Source organism: Rhinopithecus bieti, unplaced genomic scaffold (genome assembly GCF_001698545.2).
Source record: "Rhinopithecus bieti isolate Rb0 unplaced genomic scaffold, ASM169854v2 scaffold_22165, whole genome shotgun sequence".
Lineage (NCBI taxonomy): Eukaryota > Metazoa > Chordata > Mammalia > Primates > Cercopithecidae > Rhinopithecus > Rhinopithecus bieti.
The window spans coordinates 1207958-1227586 of record NW_016810977.1 but is presented as its reverse complement, the minus strand read 5'-3'; the positions used below and the strand labels follow the sequence as shown (position 1 = coordinate 1227586).

At 38.6% G+C, this 19629-nt stretch overlaps 1 protein-coding gene across 1 annotated transcript in view; it reads left to right on the top strand.

Moving 5' to 3' along the window:
* DNAH5 (dynein axonemal heavy chain 5) overlaps positions 1-19629 on the top strand; it is a 242913-nt gene that overhangs the window by 138934 nt on the left and 84350 nt on the right. The window contains 8 exon segments of the mRNA XM_017893302.1: positions 1257-1379; positions 1585-1798; positions 3096-3319; positions 6361-6559; positions 8962-9134; positions 14423-14553; positions 17950-18103; positions 18601-18868. Of these exon segments, the coding sequence (XP_017748791.1) occupies positions 1257-1379; positions 1585-1798; positions 3096-3319; positions 6361-6559; positions 8962-9134; positions 14423-14553; positions 17950-18103; positions 18601-18868 (1486 nt within the window).

Genomic DNA, 19629 nt, shown 5'->3' with positions numbered 1-19629 from the left:
AAAAAAAAAAAAAAAAAAAAAAAAAACAACAGCTCCTAGATTCATTGATTTTTTGAAGAGATTTTTGTGTCTCTATCTCCTTCAGTTCTGCTCTGATCTTAGTTATTTCTTGCCTTCTGCTAGCTTTTGAATGTGTTGCTCTTGCCTCTCTAGTTCTTTTAATTGTGATGGTAGGGTGCCTATTTTAGATCTTTCTTGCTTTCTCTTGTGGGCATTTAGTGCTATAAATTTCCCTGTACACACTGCTTTAAATGTGTCCCAGTTCTTCTCGTTTTAATATCGTTTTACGTACTGCAAGGTTTTTTTGTTTTGTTTTGTTTTGTTTTTGTTTTTGTTTTTTGAGACAGAGTCTCGCTGTGTCACCCAGACTGGAGTGCAGCAGCATGATCTCGGCTCACTGCAAGCTCTGCCTCCCAGATTCACACCATTCTCCTGCCTTACCCTCTGGAGCAGCTGGGACTACAGGCGCCCGCCACCATGCCCTTCTAATTGTTTTTGTATTTTCAGTGGAGACAGGGTTTCACCGTATTAGACAGGATGGTCTCGATCTCCTGACCTCATGATCTGCCCACCTCGGCCTCCCAAAGTGCTGGGATTACAGGCGTGAGCCACTGCGCCCAGCCTTAAGGAAGGTTTTTTATAGAGTGCAGTATGGTCTTCTCTTGCACCACCTAAGCTCAGAATGTAAAAATGAGAGAGAAGACGTAAGTGGGCTTTTTTCACTCTGTGTCAGGGAATGAGAATTCAATCAGTGTAATTGCATCTGGCCAAAAGAGTGGGTATGAGCTGTGCCAGGTAACAGCAGCCAGTTTCAGCCTTCAGACCATGATGTGCTATGCAGCTCAGAGTGCAGACCTCAGAAGCTTCTCACATAGTAGCCTTGTTTAATTTTGTTGCTGGTTATAGGGAAACTATTAGCAAGACTTTGAATAATGGGGAACATAGTGTCACGGACAGAAGCTTAATAAGACAAAAGTAAATTTTTAGAAATGGACAGAAGAGTCTCATCCCATTCAAATTCACATTGGTTAGAATTTCATTTCCTTCCAAATTCAACTGGATTTTCAAAGTTTGTGAATGTTCTACAAGATAATTTAGGTACTTTAGAATTTGTTAGAATTAAGGGGGGAAATTTGGCTTTTTCTAAGTAATTCATATCAGTTCAAAGGTTACCAGTTTTTGTTGTTTTTTAAAATAATTGACCATGTTTTAGGGGATATTTTCACAGATGTTTCAGTTGATTTTTTTTTTCACAGAGGACAATAGAGAGCTATGTGGATAAGCGAATGGGTACAACGTATGGCCCGCCTGCAGGAAAGAAGATGACTGTTTTTATTGATGATGTGAATATGCCAATAATCAATGAGTGGGGAGACCAGGTATCATCATTCTATTGTGCATTTTGTTTAATTTGGTATTGATTTATTCTTTGAATAGTTTTTAAAAATTAAAAAATTTTTTTTTTACTTTTTCAAGGTATAATGTCTGAATTCCAGTAAAGTTCATTCTTTGGAAACACTCAGGGAGTTAGGTTCCAGGGATGGAAAGGAATGATGCTTTAATTCTGAAAGTTGTCTTTCTTAGGTTACGAATGAGATAGTGCGACAGCTGATGGAACAAAATGGATTCTATAACCTAGAGAAGCCTGGGGAGTTCACCAACATCGTGGACATCCAGTTTTTGGCAGCCATGATCCATCCTGGTGGTGGACGCAATGACATACCCCAAAGACTCAAGAGGCAGTTCTCTATATTTAACTGCACGTTGCCCTCTGATGCTTCCGTGGACAAGATCTTTGGTAAAGTAAAGGTCGAGAGGGCGTGGGGTGGGAGGACGAGGAAGAGCACCTGCTTATGTTCCTGCCTGAAAATCTTCACCCAAGAGCCATACAGAAAGCGCATTGGGTGACTCTTTGGTCTGCAGCCTCCATCACTCTCAAGCAGAGTGTTTCATTTCCTATAGGGATCGATTCTAGGTGTGTCCTGATTTGGATGCCTCGGTAGATCATTTCCATCTATGGTTTTCTTTAACTGTTTCTAACTTCTTAAGCAAGGAGGTTTAACATTAAATGAACATAGAAATGAAATTGTTTCCCCACAGATGAGATTGTTTCCTCATGGGTACATAGTTTTGAGCTCTCGATTGCTATGTTCCATGTCAAAAGTTTATGTAGGTGATACTTTAACCAACCCATAGAATGATTTTGGCCAAAGAAATAATGGCACCCAGAGTGCAGATTAGACACAGTCTGAAATTCAGAGTAATTTACTGGATTGTAATAAGTTATTGATTAAATATGGAGTATTTCATAGATAATTTAGCTGAACAATCACTAGCCAAATAAGTAACCATGTATGCCTACCCGAGTAATGATAATGCACTTATAACTTATTTGTGCAGGAAAGAATGTAAAGGTTTGAACACATTTATGTTAAGTATTTAGTTTACAATTTCTGAAGCTGCTATTGAGAAAAAGCTCATCAGGATTACCCTAATTAATTTCTGGCAAACGAAAATGTCATCTGGGTGCCCCAGGCTAGTGAAGTATGGCAGTAATCTCCCTTCAGTCACAGCAGTGAGTGAGGTCTGGAAACCAACAGACGTTGGAATTATCTAAGCTTGGGAAAAGTAAAATGGAACAGAAATAATGTTATCATTTTAAATTATTCCTTATTGCCTGGAAAATTTTACATATAAAGTAAATGAAAGTACTTTATAATGCATGGAAAGGCAACAACAGAAAGTAGAAACCTTAGAGGACTTATAAAAATATGTTTCTTATCTTATTATAAGGTAACTTCATACATTTATCTTTGTTACCCATTTAATAATATTGAAGTGGTGCAGCCAGAGTTTTCAGCAGTATTTCTTAATCAATTTTTCAGTGTTTTGAATACCATTTTCTTAAACCTGTATCTATTTTTTGGGATACTGTATTTGAAAAAGCAAGAGAACATTAACCTACTTTTCTTTTATATATGATTATCTATTAAAATGTTTATGACATGTGTGCAAACCCTATGCTATAATGCTTTTCATTTTCATTTAATTTCTTTGAATGGCTAATCAAAATGCTGTAATTTCCCCCTTTTCAGGTGTGATTGGGGTAGGCTACTACTGTACTCAGAGGGGTTTCTCGGAAGAAGTGAGAGATTCTGTCACAAAATTGGTGCCCCTGACACGCCGACTATGGCAGATGACCAAGATTAAAATGCTTCCTACCCCTGCAAAATTCCATTATGTGTTTAACCTACGAGATCTTTCTCGGATCTGGCAGGGAATGCTGAACACTACTTCAGAGGTCATCAAGGAACCAAATGTAGGTGACACTGAGGAAAGAAAAACAAATAACATTGCTATTAATCATATATTCCAGATATTTTTATTAATTTATTTTTTACTTGAACTATGAACATATTTTGGAATGTTTCAGCATGGGTATTCTTTTCTTTACTGCATTTTAACTAACATAATGAAAGAAGTAAATTATGTCAGAAAATGTCAGTGATAAATTCCAATTAGGTTTTTGTTTAAGAGCATCGTATACACAATTACTTTTTAACGAATAGAATAAAAGAAATAATTTTTATTTTCCCACTTCCAGTCTAAGAAGAAGATATGTTTCTTATACTAAATAATGGAAACGACCACTGTGGATTTTATTATATAATAGTCTTCATATTTTAAGCTTGACATTTTAACTTAAAAGTAATTATCTTTATAATAAATATTCAAAATTTAAAAAAACCATTTTGTTGATAATCATCCATGATTTTTCTTTTCCATGTAACTAGATGCACTAAAAGAATTACATACATTGGTAAAACTGAAGAGAGGCAGCAGATTACAAAGTTCATTTAATAGAAAAATGGTCATTTGTACACACACTTGAATATGACATTTCCCAGTGTTATAAGAATTTCCCTCAAACTAAAAATGCTATGTAGAAATCCAGTATGCTTTTGTTCCAAAGCGTAGCCTATGTGCCCAGGCTAAGACAGGGTTGGCCTCTCTTTAAGCCTTTCTAGAGCTAAAGAATTAATTAAGCAAATGGGTTTCAGGGGATTTCTCCATATAAACACACAGAGACAGTTAAAATATCAGCAAAACTGTTCATTAAGCACAAGTGTTGATTATGTAAAAAATCCACCTTTGTCCCAGATGCTTGCAATATAGGTAACCAAACTTGCTGATTATTTTTTCTTTTTTAAATTATTTGTTGATTTATTTTTAACTTTTATTTTAGATTTGGGGGTGCATGTGAAGATTTGTTCCATAGGTAAACATGTGTCATGGCAGCTTGTTGTACACATTATTTCATCGCCCACGTATTAAGCCCAGTACCCAAAAGTTATCTATTTGCTCCTCTCCCTCCTCTCACCTTCCACCCTCAAGTAGACCCCAGTGTCTGTCATTTCCGTCTTTGTGTTCATGAGTTCTCATTTTTAGCTCCCACTTATAAGTGAGAACATGCGGTGTATTAGTCCGTTTTCATACTGCCATAAAAACTGCTAGAGATTGGGTAATTTGTAAAGAAAAGAGGTTTAATTGACTCACAGTTCAGCATGTCTGGGAGGCCTCAGGAAACTTACAATCATGATGGAAAATGAAGAGGAAGCAAGACACCTTCTTCACAAGACGGCATGAAGGAGAAGTGCGGAGCAAAAGGGGAAGAGCCTCTTATAAAACCCTCAGATCTCGTGAGAACTTACTCAGTATCAGGAGAACACCATGGGGGAAACCTCCCCTATGATTCAGTTACTTCCACCTGGTCTCTCCCTTGACATGTGGGGATTATGGGGATTACAATTCAAGATGAGATTTGGGTAGGGATGTATCATGTAGTATTTGGTTTTCTGTTCCTGCGTTAGTTTGCTAAGGATAATGGCCTCCAGCTCCATCCATGTTTCCATGAAAGACATGATCTCATTCTTTTTTATGGCTGCTTAGTATTCCATGGTGTATAGGTAACACATTTTCTTTATCCAATCTGCCATTGATGAGCATTTAGGTTGATTCTGTGTCTTTGCTATTGTGAATAGTGTTGCAGTGAACATTCATGTGCATGTGTCTTTATAGTAGAATGGTTTATATTCCTCTGGGTATATACCCTGGGATTTCTGGGTCAAATGGTAGTTCTGCTTTTAGCTCTTTGAGGAATCACCATAGTGCATTCCACAATGCTTGAACTAATTTACACTCCCACCGATAGCATATACGTGTTCTCTTTTCTCTGCAACCTTGCCAGCATCTGTTACTTTTCAGTTTTTTAATAATTGCCTTTCTGACTGGTTTGAGATTGTATCTCATAGCGGTTTTGATTTGCATTTCTCTAATGATCAGTGATGTTGAGCTTCTTTTCATATGTTTGTTGGCCACATGTATGTCTTCTTTTGAGAAGCATCTGTTAATGATATTTTGGGGAAAACTCACTTTCCTTCCTACAGAGAAGTGAGAGTCTGTTTAGCAGCGTGAGTATTTTAACTTGATTTTTTTCCCTCAAAGTTATTTACAAATTAATGGAATTGTTGAAGTCAGTTCTCAAAGATTATTATTGAAGTATCCGTTTTTGATGCTTATTTTAAATCAGCATAAACAATTCCAGCAATTGATGTTATAATAAACTTTTGTCTTAACTGAATCGTTGAATATACTTCACTGAACTCCTTTTATATTCAGGCAACCAGATAGCATACTACCACTAGTAATGCAATGGCTTAAAAATCTGTAACCTGAAAAATGTTACGAAGCTAAGAAATTTCCACCAGTCTTTCATATAAAATAATGAGCTTACACATACATTTGTTGTTCTTGCTATATAGACAGGAGTATTGAGCAATTACTTTCCTCAACTTTCAGTTAACTTTGGGCCTTGGATTATCTGGATTAGATGCTGGCTTTCTTTTGTTCAGATAATTCAGTTTTTGCCACAAATTTTATTCACTTTGTGTTAAGTGAATACACCTTTGTAATTTTTCAGTTGTATACATGAGAGTTGTTCATGTTCTATATCTTATATTGTACTCTGGCCACATGAAGGTAGATGTCTTTTAAAAGATTAATTTTCACAAACTGAAGACTCTTACGTAGAATGTTTGTTGATTGGTCAGAGCAATTTTCAATATTATTGTTGGAGGATTTTTTCTTTTTAATTCAGAGACTGCAAATGAACAGACTACTTTCTACTTAATATACTTAAATGATACCCATTTGAAGTGAAGTTGAACATATTTGAACCCTAACTTTTTTAAATGTTGCATCTTAAATCAGGAAGAATAATACTCTACAGTACTGTCAACTTGAATTCCCAGTTACGGCATAATAGGAATTACTAACACATTTTCATTATACTTTCAATAGGACCTGTTAAAGCTCTGGAAGCATGAATGTAAACGTGTTATAGCTGACCGTTTCACAGTGTCCAGTGATGTGACCTGGTTTGACAAGGCTTTAGTAAGTTTGGTAGAGGAGGAGTTTGGTGAAGAGAAAAAACTCTTGGTGGATTGTGGAATTGACACATATTTTGTGGATTTCTTGAGAGATGCACCTGAAGCTGCAGGTAAACTATTGAAGTGGAATTTGGAATTCCCCAAAAGGTGTTCCCTAAAGGGAAATCTGAAGACAGAAGATTCAGTTTTTGGATGTTGAGTTTCTTTCTAGTAAACTTTACTGATATAAGCCTGAGACATAGTAGATGCTCAATAAAACTAGGATGAGTGAATAAATGCATGATCATGGAGTTTAAAGATGAACTATTTTATGCATATCATGCTTGGATATTAAAGTAGACTGGGGAGGCAGGATAGGGTAGGAGAGAGTGCACAGGACTTGCAGTCTGGCAGATAGAGGTGAGTTTGAGGAAGGAATCCACCACACATTAATTAGCTGGGCATCTCGGCACTCTCTTGAACCTCATTCTCCTTATTTATAAAAGTAAAAGTGTTACTATATGCATCACCTGCACCGTGGGGAGTCCATGAAATGTTATCTGTAGAATGGCTTGGGCAGTCTATGGCCTGTAGTCACTGCTAAATGAAAGGCAGCAAATATAATGATTATTATTATTCAGATCATCCTGAATGTTAAAAATAAAAAGGAAAACTTCCAAATGTATGAGAGGGTCATTAAATGTAATTGGAATGAGATGGCTGATGTGGGGCAAGCTTTTGTGATTATGGTTCCAGGGGAAATTGAGATACATGACTTTTCTTATGAAAAGAGGCAGTGCTCCACTTTTTTCCCCCTCAGAAGTAACTAGGCTTAATTAAAATATTTTTCTTTCATTTAATAACCTCTTCTAATACTGAGGATGGATTTTAAGTTAATTTGCAGATTTTTACAAGCATGTTTAAAAACATGCTATGTATATCTTGAAAATGATTGGAAACGACTAGGCAGTGCCTCTCTATATTTGATAACCGTAAGTGTGATCTGTCAGAAGTTTCTGAGTGACAATTGCAAAAGAATGTTTATTTCTAGCGATGCAATTGGAATGATCCTTCTACAGAAAGAAGCTGACACATTTTATTTTAATCAGGTCAAACACATACAAAAATCCTGTAAGAGTAAGGGCATCTTACAAGGTAATTAAAATTTATGTGATTTATTTCCTGTAATTCAGAAGGATAAATAACCAGATTATGATTTTTCAAGGACCAAAGCACAACTGCTGCATTTTGGGGGCCTGAGGGAGGGTCTAGAGACAAATGCATAATCTTTTGTGTCATTGAGACACTTTGTTTCTCAAAGCTTGATTTGGGCATTTATGAGAGTTGTGACTATTGGAATTTGATTAGTGAGAACTTTGCAGATAGGTCAGTCTTAATGATTGTGTTAAACCATCTCCTTGTTTGTTATCAAAAGGTTAATATAGTATTATGTTAGGACACAGTCAATTGAAAATAATTATACGCCGTAAGATTTGAAAGATCCACTCATTCTTCTCGTATCCGGTGAAATTCCAAGTTGTTATTGGTATATTCAGCTAATGTGTCCCTTTTTTTCCCCTGCTACTAATGTTAATTGATTGTGAATTTATAGATGCCCCATTTAGCTTTTTCTTGAATATTATGATTTTTTTTTTTTTTTTGAAACAGTCTTGCTCTGTTGCCCAGTCTGGAGTACAAGCTTGGCTTATGGCAACCTTGGCCTCCTGGCGAGTCTCCTGCCTCAGCCTCCCGAGTAGCTGGGACTATAGGCACACACCATCAGGCCTAGCTAATTTTTGTAATTTTAGTAGAGATGGGGTTTCACCATGTTGGTCAGGCTGATCTTGAACTCCTGACCTCAAGTGATCTGCCCACCTCGGCCTCTGCTTTGTAGTTAACACTGTAAAAGTGTTAAGCTGGTATATTTTATGTTTCTAATTTTTTAAAAAAGTATATTGATTTTAATACATCTTGCCCTAGTGAAATAATCTAATATGTTTATTCATTTAGGAAATTATCTTTCTATTTCTCTCAACCCTCCACCCCATATTCTAAGTCACTTCTATTTTTACCACTGAACTGAGATTCATGAATTATAAAAATTTCCTGAGTAAATGCAGTAATTTTTTCTTTTTATTCTTATCAAACAGTTATGCAATTCTTAACTTCCCTTGCTGATTCTGACATTCAGTCCCTACTGTTTTGACTTTCACTTGACCATTAAGCTAATATATCTGGGAGGAGCTTTGAAATGCCAACAATCAGTTATGGGTTCAAATTCAATTCAATGACGATAACATTATTTGAAATTGACTTGCTAGATAGGAAAGTACAGAGACTGCATATGATCACAAAAATCCTAATGCTTCTATTGTTTTCTTTCTTCTGTTTTTGCAAAATGCACACTGTGGCATTTTGCTTAAAATGAATGTTATTCAGTGTTAGGCTGTAGAGCTTTGATTGCATTAATTTAGGTTGAAGGCAAAATGCAGGTATTTGAAGAAACTTAACTGATTCTTCTTTCCCACCGAAGGTGAAACATCTGAAGAGGCTGATGCTGAAGTGCCTAAAATTTATGAGCCAATTGAATCTTTTAGTCACCTAAAGCAGCATCTGAATATGTTCCTGCAGCTGTATAATGACAGCATCCGTGGCGCCGGCATGGACATGGTGTTCTTTGCAGATGCCATGGTTCACTTAGTCAAGGTACGGTAGCCACTCCGAGTAGTGCCTTGTGGTAGTGACAGACATTTGGTTTCACGCCAGAGTCCTCTCCCTCTTTTATTTTCATTTCCTAGGAGAATCTTCAGTTTAAAATTAGTCTCCATGCTATATTCCAATTTAATTTCTAAGCTGAATGCAACATGTCGCACCTTATAGGCTTGAAATAAGAGCCTGTGTACTTTAAATGTGTGATGTGATAATTTTATTCAGTGTTTCTGTATAGCTTCCAGCTCCATGGTTTCACCACGGAGGCTGAATATGGTTGACATCTGAGTTCAGAGCACAGGCAAAGTCTGCATCTTTTTGTATCATGCAAAGAATATCCTATAAAAAATAGTACATAAGCCTTGAGGACATTATGTTATGTGAAGTAAGCCAGACTCAAAAGGGCAAATATCGTATAATTCTACTCATCTAAATCCCCAGTGTAGCCAACATCAGAGACAAAAAGTGGAATGGAGAGTTCCAGGGTTGGGTGGAGAGGGGATTGGGGGGTTAGTGTTAAGTGGGTACAGAGCTTCAGTTTTGCAAGATGAAAAGCGTTGTGGAGATCAGTGGTGCTGATAGTTGCACAACAATGTAAATGTACTTAATGATATTGAACAATATACTTAAAAAATGGTTACAGTGGTAAATTTTAGATGATGTGTATTTTACCATGATTAGAAATAATAATTTAAAAATAGTGTATAAACAGTTGACTTTGAGATGAAAATTCTGTTAGAATGAAATCTACCAGGAAAATATAATTTCTATTCTAGTTTGTCATATGAGAAGGGGTTCCCAACCCCTGGGCCACAGACCAGTACCTGTCTGTGGGCTGTAGGGAACAGGGCTGCACAGCAGGAGGTGAGCAGCAGGTGAGCAAGCGAAGCTGAGCTCTGCCTCCAGCGGCATCAGATTTTCATAGGAGTGCAAACCCTATTGTGAACTGCTCATATGAGGGGTCTAGGTTGCGCGCTCCTTATAAGAATGGAATGCCTGATGATCAGTCACTGTCTCCCATCACCCTCAGATGGGACCATCTAGTTGTAGGAAAACAAGCTCAGGACACCCACTGATTTTACATTATGGTGAGCTGCATAATTATTTCATAATAAATTACAATGTAATAATAATAGAAATCAACTGCACAATACATGTAATGTGCTTTAATCATTCCCAAACCATCACCCACCCCCCACCTCCCATCCGTGGAAAAATTGTCTTCCATGATCCTGGTCCCTGGTGCCAAAAAGGTTAGGGACTGCTGATATGAGTCATTACCGTATCCACTTTTAGGACAGTTGATCCTGAAAGGTTGGAAGTAAAATTTATTATTTTGTTTGAAAACGTATGTGACTTAATTTATCTACAGTGCAAGAGAATGCCATTTAAAATCCATTGTTGATATTCTCACTTTGTTGATATCAACTGCTTTTCCAGACTACATCCTTTTAGTTAGAAAGAAAATGATTCGACCTTGTCTTCCATGACTTAGGTTCAACCATGAGGAACCACTGCACAATTACAAATTGTCACCTCTAGAAATTACTGAATCTACAAATGGAACGGGTTTTAGAGGTTATCTAGTCAACCATTCCGCTGAATATAGGGATTGCCTGCCTGCTCCATTTCCCTGCAAGAAAGTGAGAAAAGCATTTCTGCAAGGCTGGAGTAAGTCAGAGAGAGGGAAGGAAGACAGAGAGGTCGTTCAGGAGTTGGGTCTCCCCAGCACGAGGGCACTTGGCTTGGCAACTCTGTGGATTCACAGAATCTGAGACATCTGTACTGAATTATGAGCTCAAATATTCTTCCAAAGCCAACTATAAATAACATTTTGAAATTAGCTCTTAATTTATAGTTGATTAAGAGTTGTTTCAGGAAGAATAAACATTATGTAATTTTTAATAATTAAAAGGAAGAAAAAGAAAAGAGAAAATGTGTTTTCTAAATGAGTATTACCAAAGGCAATTGACAAATTGCCTGCCTGCTAGAGACAGAATCCGATTGACCTGGGATTTCATAGCTCAAGCTGAAGATGCAGTTATTTATGTTAAGTGTCGTGCTTGAGCAAGTTCACCAGAACTGCCGCTTTCTCCGTGATTCGCAGCCCAGATGAAGAGTGAGGAGGCTTTCTCGAAACACTTTGGGTGTGATGTTGGAGGTGTGAAGGCCTCGGTGCTGGGGCCTCGATGGTGTTTTCTCTCACTCTCTGCCTCTTGTCTGTCTGCTCTGGAATTGGCCGAAGAATCCGTGACTAGAGTTTTTGAGCTAAAATGTTGCATTTCTCTCCACTTCCCGGCTGGCCCTGTCTTCTGTCATCTTTTGTGCACAGCGCATCCACACTCTGTGTCATGCTGCTGTGAGCCTTGAAATACGTGGCCTAGTTACATGGCACGATAGAAGCCAAGAGTCAGAATTGCAGGCAAAAACTGCAGCAAAACAGGATATGATATGAGACCAAGCCTATTTCTTAGTTCCTTTCTTTGTTAGAAACTCAATTTTCTTTCAATACAGCGTATCTGTGTGATACCTCTTTTGTCTCTTTGGTGAAAGTTCAAACCATGGTGTACATGGTTTTGCATGATCTAGTTCCTGCTTACCAGCCGGCCTCCTGAGTCATGCTCTATCTGGTGTGTGATCCAGAACAACAGGCTGCTTGTGGGTAAACACATCATGATCCTGGAGCGCCTCCCCAACATGCATTCCCCACCCATACTACCTTGTGGAAAGTTTATCTGTCTGTGTGTTTGTCTCCCTATCAGAAGATTAGACTGTAGTAGGGTGGGGTTCCCGTCTTAGTGACCTCAGTCTTGACAGGATGGTCCACCGCTGAGAACCACACAGAGAATCTGGATACATTGTTTGGAATTTAATCAAGTCCCCCAAATAAGTCCTAAACAATCCTTTGCTGCCTTATTTCCTGATATTTCAATACCCCATACTGAAGTTCTCACCTCAGGGGACACTGCAGGCCTTTTGCTAGCAATTCTGAGATTTTGTGTGTCTCACTCCTTCTTAAAAGGTAGCTCAGCCCGTGCCTGGCACACCACCTTCTTTGTGTGATATACTTCTAGTCATCCAGGTCAAAGTCCAGCTCTGCACCTAAGACTTACCTCACCCAGGCGGGGATGTTTCCCCGGCATTCTTTCCTCTGGTTGCCATCACTCCTGTCTCTGTGCCAGTGCTCACCGTGGCTCATGACCCCAGCCTCTGTCCCCTGTTCCAGTGTGAGCTCCTGAGGGGCAGGGTGGACATTATTCATTTTTGAATACTCGCTGATGAAATTGAAAATGCATATCTCCATCACACAATCTGTGTATAACAAGACAAAATAGCTGTATTTGAGGGTCTCACTGGATTTAACTTGATTATGAGGTTTTGAGTCTGCTTTGCAAGCCTTCTCTGTTCATGTATCTGTTCCTTTGTCAGATATGTTTTGCGCGTTTACCATGTGTTGGAAACTGAGAATAGAACATTTTAATATAAGACCTTGGCCCAGTTCCAAGTAAAGGTTTTGGGATGAAGATTCCTTAATCCCTAATTAACAACATCTTGATATATCCACCCACATCAAACAAAGGAAATGATGATGGTTGAAAAGTGGCAAGCAAGGAAAGACACAGAATGTTCTAGTGTGGCTTCCAGTAGCTCCTTACTTGCCCCGTCTTTCCCTCCTGAAGCTGTGTCAGGGGAAGATCTGAAGAAGCATATATGACCCTCTCCACTCAAATGATTTTGGCAAGAATCACATAGAGGAGACAAGCAGGAGGCTGGAAAAACAGGGCATATGCACTTGCCAGTCCTGCAGGTTCCAGGTCCACATAGAGATGGAAAACATGTTATCCTTTTCCCAAGGTTCACACTAAACTGGGGAAAGTAATTCAAAACTAGGCATATTTTCAGTAGGAGTAGAATGTACTGCAGCTAGTGAGGGAATTCTGAGAAAGGATGTTTAACAAAACCTTGGCAGAATGCAGAGCCCCAGTGACTACAGGAAGGTTCCCTGGCCGTGGAGAAGTGACCCCTTCCAGTCCTTGCCCAGCCTCTATCATTCTTCTAAGAAAAGTGGATGTTGCAGTGATACCCCTAGGCTCAAACTGCAGTTAGGAGGGAAAGAGAAACAGTTCTCACATAAGGTATAAAGAACATCAAGGGGAATTCTATACTCAGTCTCTCTTGGGTAGGTTTGGAAGACTGATGGTGTAATTAGTCCATTCAACACAAACGAAGCCAAATAAACATGGACTTCTGCCACAAGGGGGCTGTGGAATAGTCTGGGGCTACTGAACAGCGTGAAGTGCCCCCCCACCCCGCCAATCTGTAATCACTTATTGGTAGATACCTTAGGTATCACTGTCTTTGCCAAGTAATAGGAGGGTGTTTATGCTCATTTTCTTTCTTTTTAAAATCCCAACATCTATACCACATGTATTAGTTTATTTTCATGCTGCTGATAAAGACACACCCAAGACTGGGAAGAAAAAGAGGTTTAATTAGACTTACAGTTCCACGTAGCTTGAGAGGTCTCAGAATCACGGTAGGAAGCGAAAGACACTTCTTACATGTCGGCGGCAAGAGAAAAATGAGGGAGATGCAAAAACAAAACCCCTGAGAAAACCATCAGATCTCATGAGACTTAGTCACTACCACAGGAACACTATGAGGGAAGCCGCCCCCATGATTCAGTTATCTCAGTTATCTCCCACAGGGAGATAATTCCCACCACAACATGTGGGAATTATGGGAGTACAATTCTAGGTGAGATTTGGGTTGGGACACAGCCAAAGCATATCACCTTATTTTGGGGGGTTTTTTTCCCTTCAATTTAAATTTGAACACTTTTCAAATGTGGAGGATATTCTAATCAACCACATGCCCTGCATGCCAAGGGTAGACATTGTTCTGACATTTCTGTTCTCCTTCCTATCATACCCTATTAGGTCGGACCAACTAACAGGAGTCCTCAAAGTCCCCTTTACGTAGAGATAGATATCTCCTTTAAAAGCCAGAGCAAGCACAGTCTGGGCTGTGTGCTGACTTTTCTGCGCTGGTGTCCTCCTGGTTTCTAAAGGCACACCCCATGGTTCCCACCCCATCTGATGCAGCCCAACACTGTTCTATTTCAGAAGTGCCCTCATTCCTTCAACGAATATATCTCCAGTCTGATCTTGAGACACCTATATCTTCCAAAATAATAATTAGACCTCATTCATATAGTGAATAAATAGGAAAAATAGAACATTTACATGTTGAAAGATACATGCTTTTTTTGTTCTGTATTACAGATCTCTCGTGTCATTCGTACTCCTCGAGGAAATGCCCTCCTGGTCGGGGTGGGCGGATCAGGAAAGCAGAGCCTGACGAGGTTGGCTTCATTCATTGCCGGCTACATTTCCTTCCAGATCACTCTGACGAGGTGACAAGCTTTTATTTTAACTAACCTAACATGGATTTTGATAAAAGGTGCTCAGAGGCCACCTGAAGTTCAAATGCATTTCCCTTACATATAAAGAGTCACAGTCGTTTTCCTTCTTGAATGTTGACTTATCTTCCTCGGTCAACCTTTGTCAGAGACCATAAACATTTCACATTCATAATTTGCTTTTGAAATATTTCGAACTCTTACTTAGTAGCCGCCTCCCTGCTTTTATGTTATATATGACAGTGTCTTATGTGCACTTCTTTTGGTGAATTTCAGAAGAAAATTGTCCCTATTGAGTGTTAATTCAGATTTCAAGAATGTTAATACAATGGAAAAATAGATGAATATTGGTTTACTCATTCAAACGTTTCAAAATAGTTATTGAACGCTGCCTATGTGTTAAGCCCTGGCTAGGTGAGCGAGGTGAGTCTAGCTGTATCGTCAGGGACTTTGTAGCAACTCAAGGGGACAGACAACTAAGCAACCAACTCACCCAACAAGGTGTGATTCATAGGCACCATCCATGATAAGGAAATACATGCAGAACAAATCCTATTGAAGCTTGAGGGAAGAACTCCCAACCTAGTCTAGGGGATGATTAGAAAAGACTTCCTGGAGAAAGTAATTAAACTGAAACCTCGATATGGGAAGACTGAGAGCTGAGGAACAGTAAAGTGTGTTCCAGGCAGAAGAATCAGCACAGGTGAAGTCAGCCCTGGAGGAAGTTCAATACTGCAGAGTGTACAGTGTAGGGTGGCAAGTGGGAATGGAAGAGAAATGGAGGCCTTTTAAAGTGATCATAAAATGTCAGACTTCATCCCAGAGCAATAGGAAACCATTGATGAGTTGCCCCTAGGGAGGACATGTCAAGTACATTTTATGTACAGAAAATAGACAGACGGAACTAAATTGGAATAGTTATAAGGCTGTTTCAGGGATCTGGGCAAGCCATGATGGTGTCGTGAGTAGCAGCAGTGAGAATGGAGAATAGAGGGTGGAGATGGAAGAGATCATCAGGAAGCTGGAGCTTCAGGGCTTGGTGCATCCTGGTTTCTGGCTTGGGAAACTACCTAGATGGTGCTGCTACTTATCAAGACAGGGAAACCCAGAGGAGCTGACCACAGACGTGGGTGTAGTGCAGGGAGAAAACATAATTAGCACATGAAAAGTGAACATGAAGAGATACACAGAGGTGATTCGGAGAGGTGAAACAGATTTTTCAGGATTAGCCAAGATAAGGTTAGAACCAGGAGGCCAGTTTGGGAAGTTAGGTTGGGCTGAAAATCATTTGACATTAATTTCTAGGTGTAGGAGCAAGAGGTCGGGCACTGATGAGCAGAACATGTTGCTGACCTGTCTCATTGAGGGAGGCCCATAGATACCTGCTAGGATGAAGGCTGGAAGTTACTAAGCATTGGGTTTGGAGATTCACATATTTAAGCTATTGTTTCACTTTGTGTTTTGTCTGACCTATAGGGTTCTTCTTGGAGAATAAATCCAAAGATTACTGTTTAATTCAAGTACTGGGACAGAGAGAAATAATTCTAGTTACGTTGCATATGATTCTTCTAGTTTTTGGTTAGGAACCAAGCTATGTAAAAGACAACTTGTACAGGAAAGGGATGGGAATCAAATTTTTCTTCCTAACATTTGTATAAAACCTTGTAGTTTTCAAAGCACTTTTATATGCATGAGCTACTTTGATCTTCAAAAGAACTTCATGAGTTAGTAGGACAGATAGCAGTAGCCCATCTTGCAGCTGAAGCTCAGAGAGGCTATGGCTTGCCCATCATCTTCGATCTATCTGGGAATTGATTGTAAGATTTCCAGTTTCTAGTCTGGTGTGACTTTTACTGCACCACAATGGCGCAGCCAGTGTATTCAACCACAACTCTCACTGTGGCAGACTAGTTCCTCTACATGTCACACCAAGAATGATCCATTACTGATGAGACGAAGGGCCAGGGTCTTTCTTTCCTTTTCATAGCTTTCAAGATGTTATCAAACTACTAAAGGCTTTGTACAGCCATGCGGCTAAGACTGAGATGCAAGAGCCTCTCACTTGGGAAGCACGACTATTTGTTAGGTGTCTTAGGTCCTATTATTTGAGGCAGTGGGCCCTTGAGATCCAAGAGACTGGGTTGACAATTTTCCCCATATCACAAGAAGCTGGGTGAGATGTTTTCCTTTTCCTTTCTCTCTCTCTCTTTCTTTCTCTTTTCTTTCTTTCTTTCTTTCTTTCTTTCTTTCTTTCTTTCTTTCTTTCTTTCTTTCTTTCTTTCTTTCTTCTCTTCTCTTCTCTTCTCTTCTCTTCTCTTCTCTTCTCTTCTTTTCTTTTCTTTTTTTGGAGGCTGTGTCTTTGAATTGTTTTCTGATCTCTTGAATCTCACTTCTCTAGGTGTCTTCTAGAAGTATTTGTATTTTGAGTTCTCGGATGTCACTTCTCTAGGTGTCTTCTAGAAGTATTTGTTTTCTGATCTCTTAGATCTCACTTCTCTAGGTGTCTTCTAGAAGTATTGATGCATGGTTGTGATATTTCCAATTCTAGGGTATAGGTTACAGAAGTTAGAAAAAGGTAGAGTTAAGTATTCACTAGTTTTAAAAAAATCAGATGGCTCTTTGCTCTTGCACTCTGAATTCTGAGTTTATTTAGTGACTAAAGTAGGAATAATAATTTAGTAAGTCTAAGTCTCCAGAATTGGGATAATTTTATTTATACTTTTGGCATAATGTAGCACTCCACAGTGGCAACTCTCTAATATTTCTTGATTGTAGGTTTACTTCCACCTAAAGATCACTTTGGGTAGTTACAGAACCTTCAGAGTGGGATATTTCATAACATTTCCAGGTATTCTAATACAGTGTACTGATTGCTCAGAAAACAAGCTCATTTATGTATAATACAAACATGCAATGATGATAATGGTGTTGGAGGATGAGGAAGGCATTGTTTATAGCATGGCATCTCACCCACCCTGTATAACCAAAGCTTGCATTTATTTAGTTTAATTTGTGAATTGTCATCTCAAATACCCATTGCCAATCAAATATCAGTAATTGAATTTGACTTTCTATTATCATTGTCAAAAAATTTTCAAAATGATGCATTTTGAAATGTAATGAATTTGGTTGTGGTAAAATTTTATTTTGTTCCAGGTTGACTTTTCAGTATAGTTTTTTTTTTGTGCAAAACATTAATTATAATGTTTTGTGAAATGTGGAGTTTTAAAAATTAATCAGTAACATTCATATAGAACACATACCTATATGATGGAACAAAATCAGCATTTTTTTTTTTTTGTTAGCTAAATGGCATAATGCATTGTTACAAGGTTCTTTCCCTCTCATGAAAACATTTTGGCTAATGACAAAATGAAAATATTTCTTTAGATCCTATAACACATCAAATCTGATGGAAGATCTGAAGGTTTTGTATAGAACGGCTGGTCAGCAAGGCAAAGGAGTCACTTTTATTTTCACAGACAATGAGATTAAAGATGAGTCATTTTTGGAATATATGAACAATATTTTATCATCAGGTGAGGTAGGAATTCATTTATTCTTTATGTGTTTTATCCCTTCAGATTTCCTTCAACTTAGAGTTCTACATATTTTCTTCCGTTAATGGCATGAAAAGTGCTGTTGGGAATGGGTATTAAGTCATCAGTATGACGGATGGGTTTTCTATTGGGTTTTGAAGAATAAAACTCTACATCAAAATTTGGAGCTAGGCATTTAAAACATCAGTGAATGTTCCAAGTAACACATGAAAAAAACAGAAGAGCAAAGTTAGAAAGAAAGCTAATTAGATTTTTGGCATGTCCGTTTACTCCCTCCCAGAGCTACAACTTTGCAGTTAATAGTAGAATCATTTGTTTATTTTAAAACGTGGTGTATTTCATCTTGAAAACTTTCAGTTAATTTTCCATAGGTGAGTTCAAGAACACAAACGGAGAAAAGACATTCTATGTATTAAGCTCTACATTTTGATCTGTTTTCCTGTGTGTGTTCTGAATTTGCATGCTTGTCCTTCTTTTTAAGGTCTCTAATCTGTTTGCACGAGATGAAATTGATGAAATTAATAGCGACGTGGTGTCAGTCATGAAAAAAGAATTCCCCAAGTGTCCTCCTACCAATGAGAACCTGCACGACTACTTCATGAGTCGGGTCCGACAGAACCTTCATATTGTACTCTGCTTCTCGCCAGTGGGGGAGAAGTTTCGAAACAGAGCTTTGAAGTTCCCTGCCTTGATTTCAGGATGCACAATTGACTGGTTCAGCCGATGGCCCAAAGATGCTTTAGTTGCTGGTTAGTATGGAAATGTTTATGCCAGGCTTCTGCTTTATAGTGTTTACATACTTATTTACATTCTCTGCTGTTTGCTGTCTCTCTGCTGAGTTGAGTAACTCATTCTGTCCAATATTTGAGAATTTCTATTATAACATGATGCTCTTTCTTGTTTGGTAGCTAATTTTTCTCAGAGTGTGGATTTTAGAGAATGGTATTCAGTTTGTATCCCATTGGGTTAGTGTTCAAGGATTCTAGTTTTTTCAGGGATGCTTGAAGTCTCTGCCTCAGTTGGATCTCCAGGGTGGCTCCAGGATGTCACAGGAAGGCACAGAAGTTTAATTTCATGGACAGCATTTGTGTTCTTTTTAAGTAGGTTTGTTAGCCCAAGAGTAGTTAAAGCCAAGTATCTCTTGGATATTTCCTTCTCAAGGCTGCAATGCTGAGAATCAAAGAGGAACACATTATCCAGCAATTCTCTGCTGGTTTCTGTCCTTGACAAAAGATGTTAAGCAGCATGGTCTCTGACTGGACCCTGTGCTGCTTCTGCTTCTTTCTGATCTTCCATGCCATGGACCATTAGTGCTTCCTTACTTTGCAAATGAAATTGGAACATAAAAATAGTAGAGGAGAGGTTAGAGAGCATACATTTAGCTTTTGTTTTTTATTTTCTTTGAAAGTTTTGGTGAGAAATTGTCTGTTGATATTTTAAAAGATGCAGATACCCAGGTCTCATCCCTATTACATCAGAACATCAGGAGAACCCTGATTCGGGACAGTAG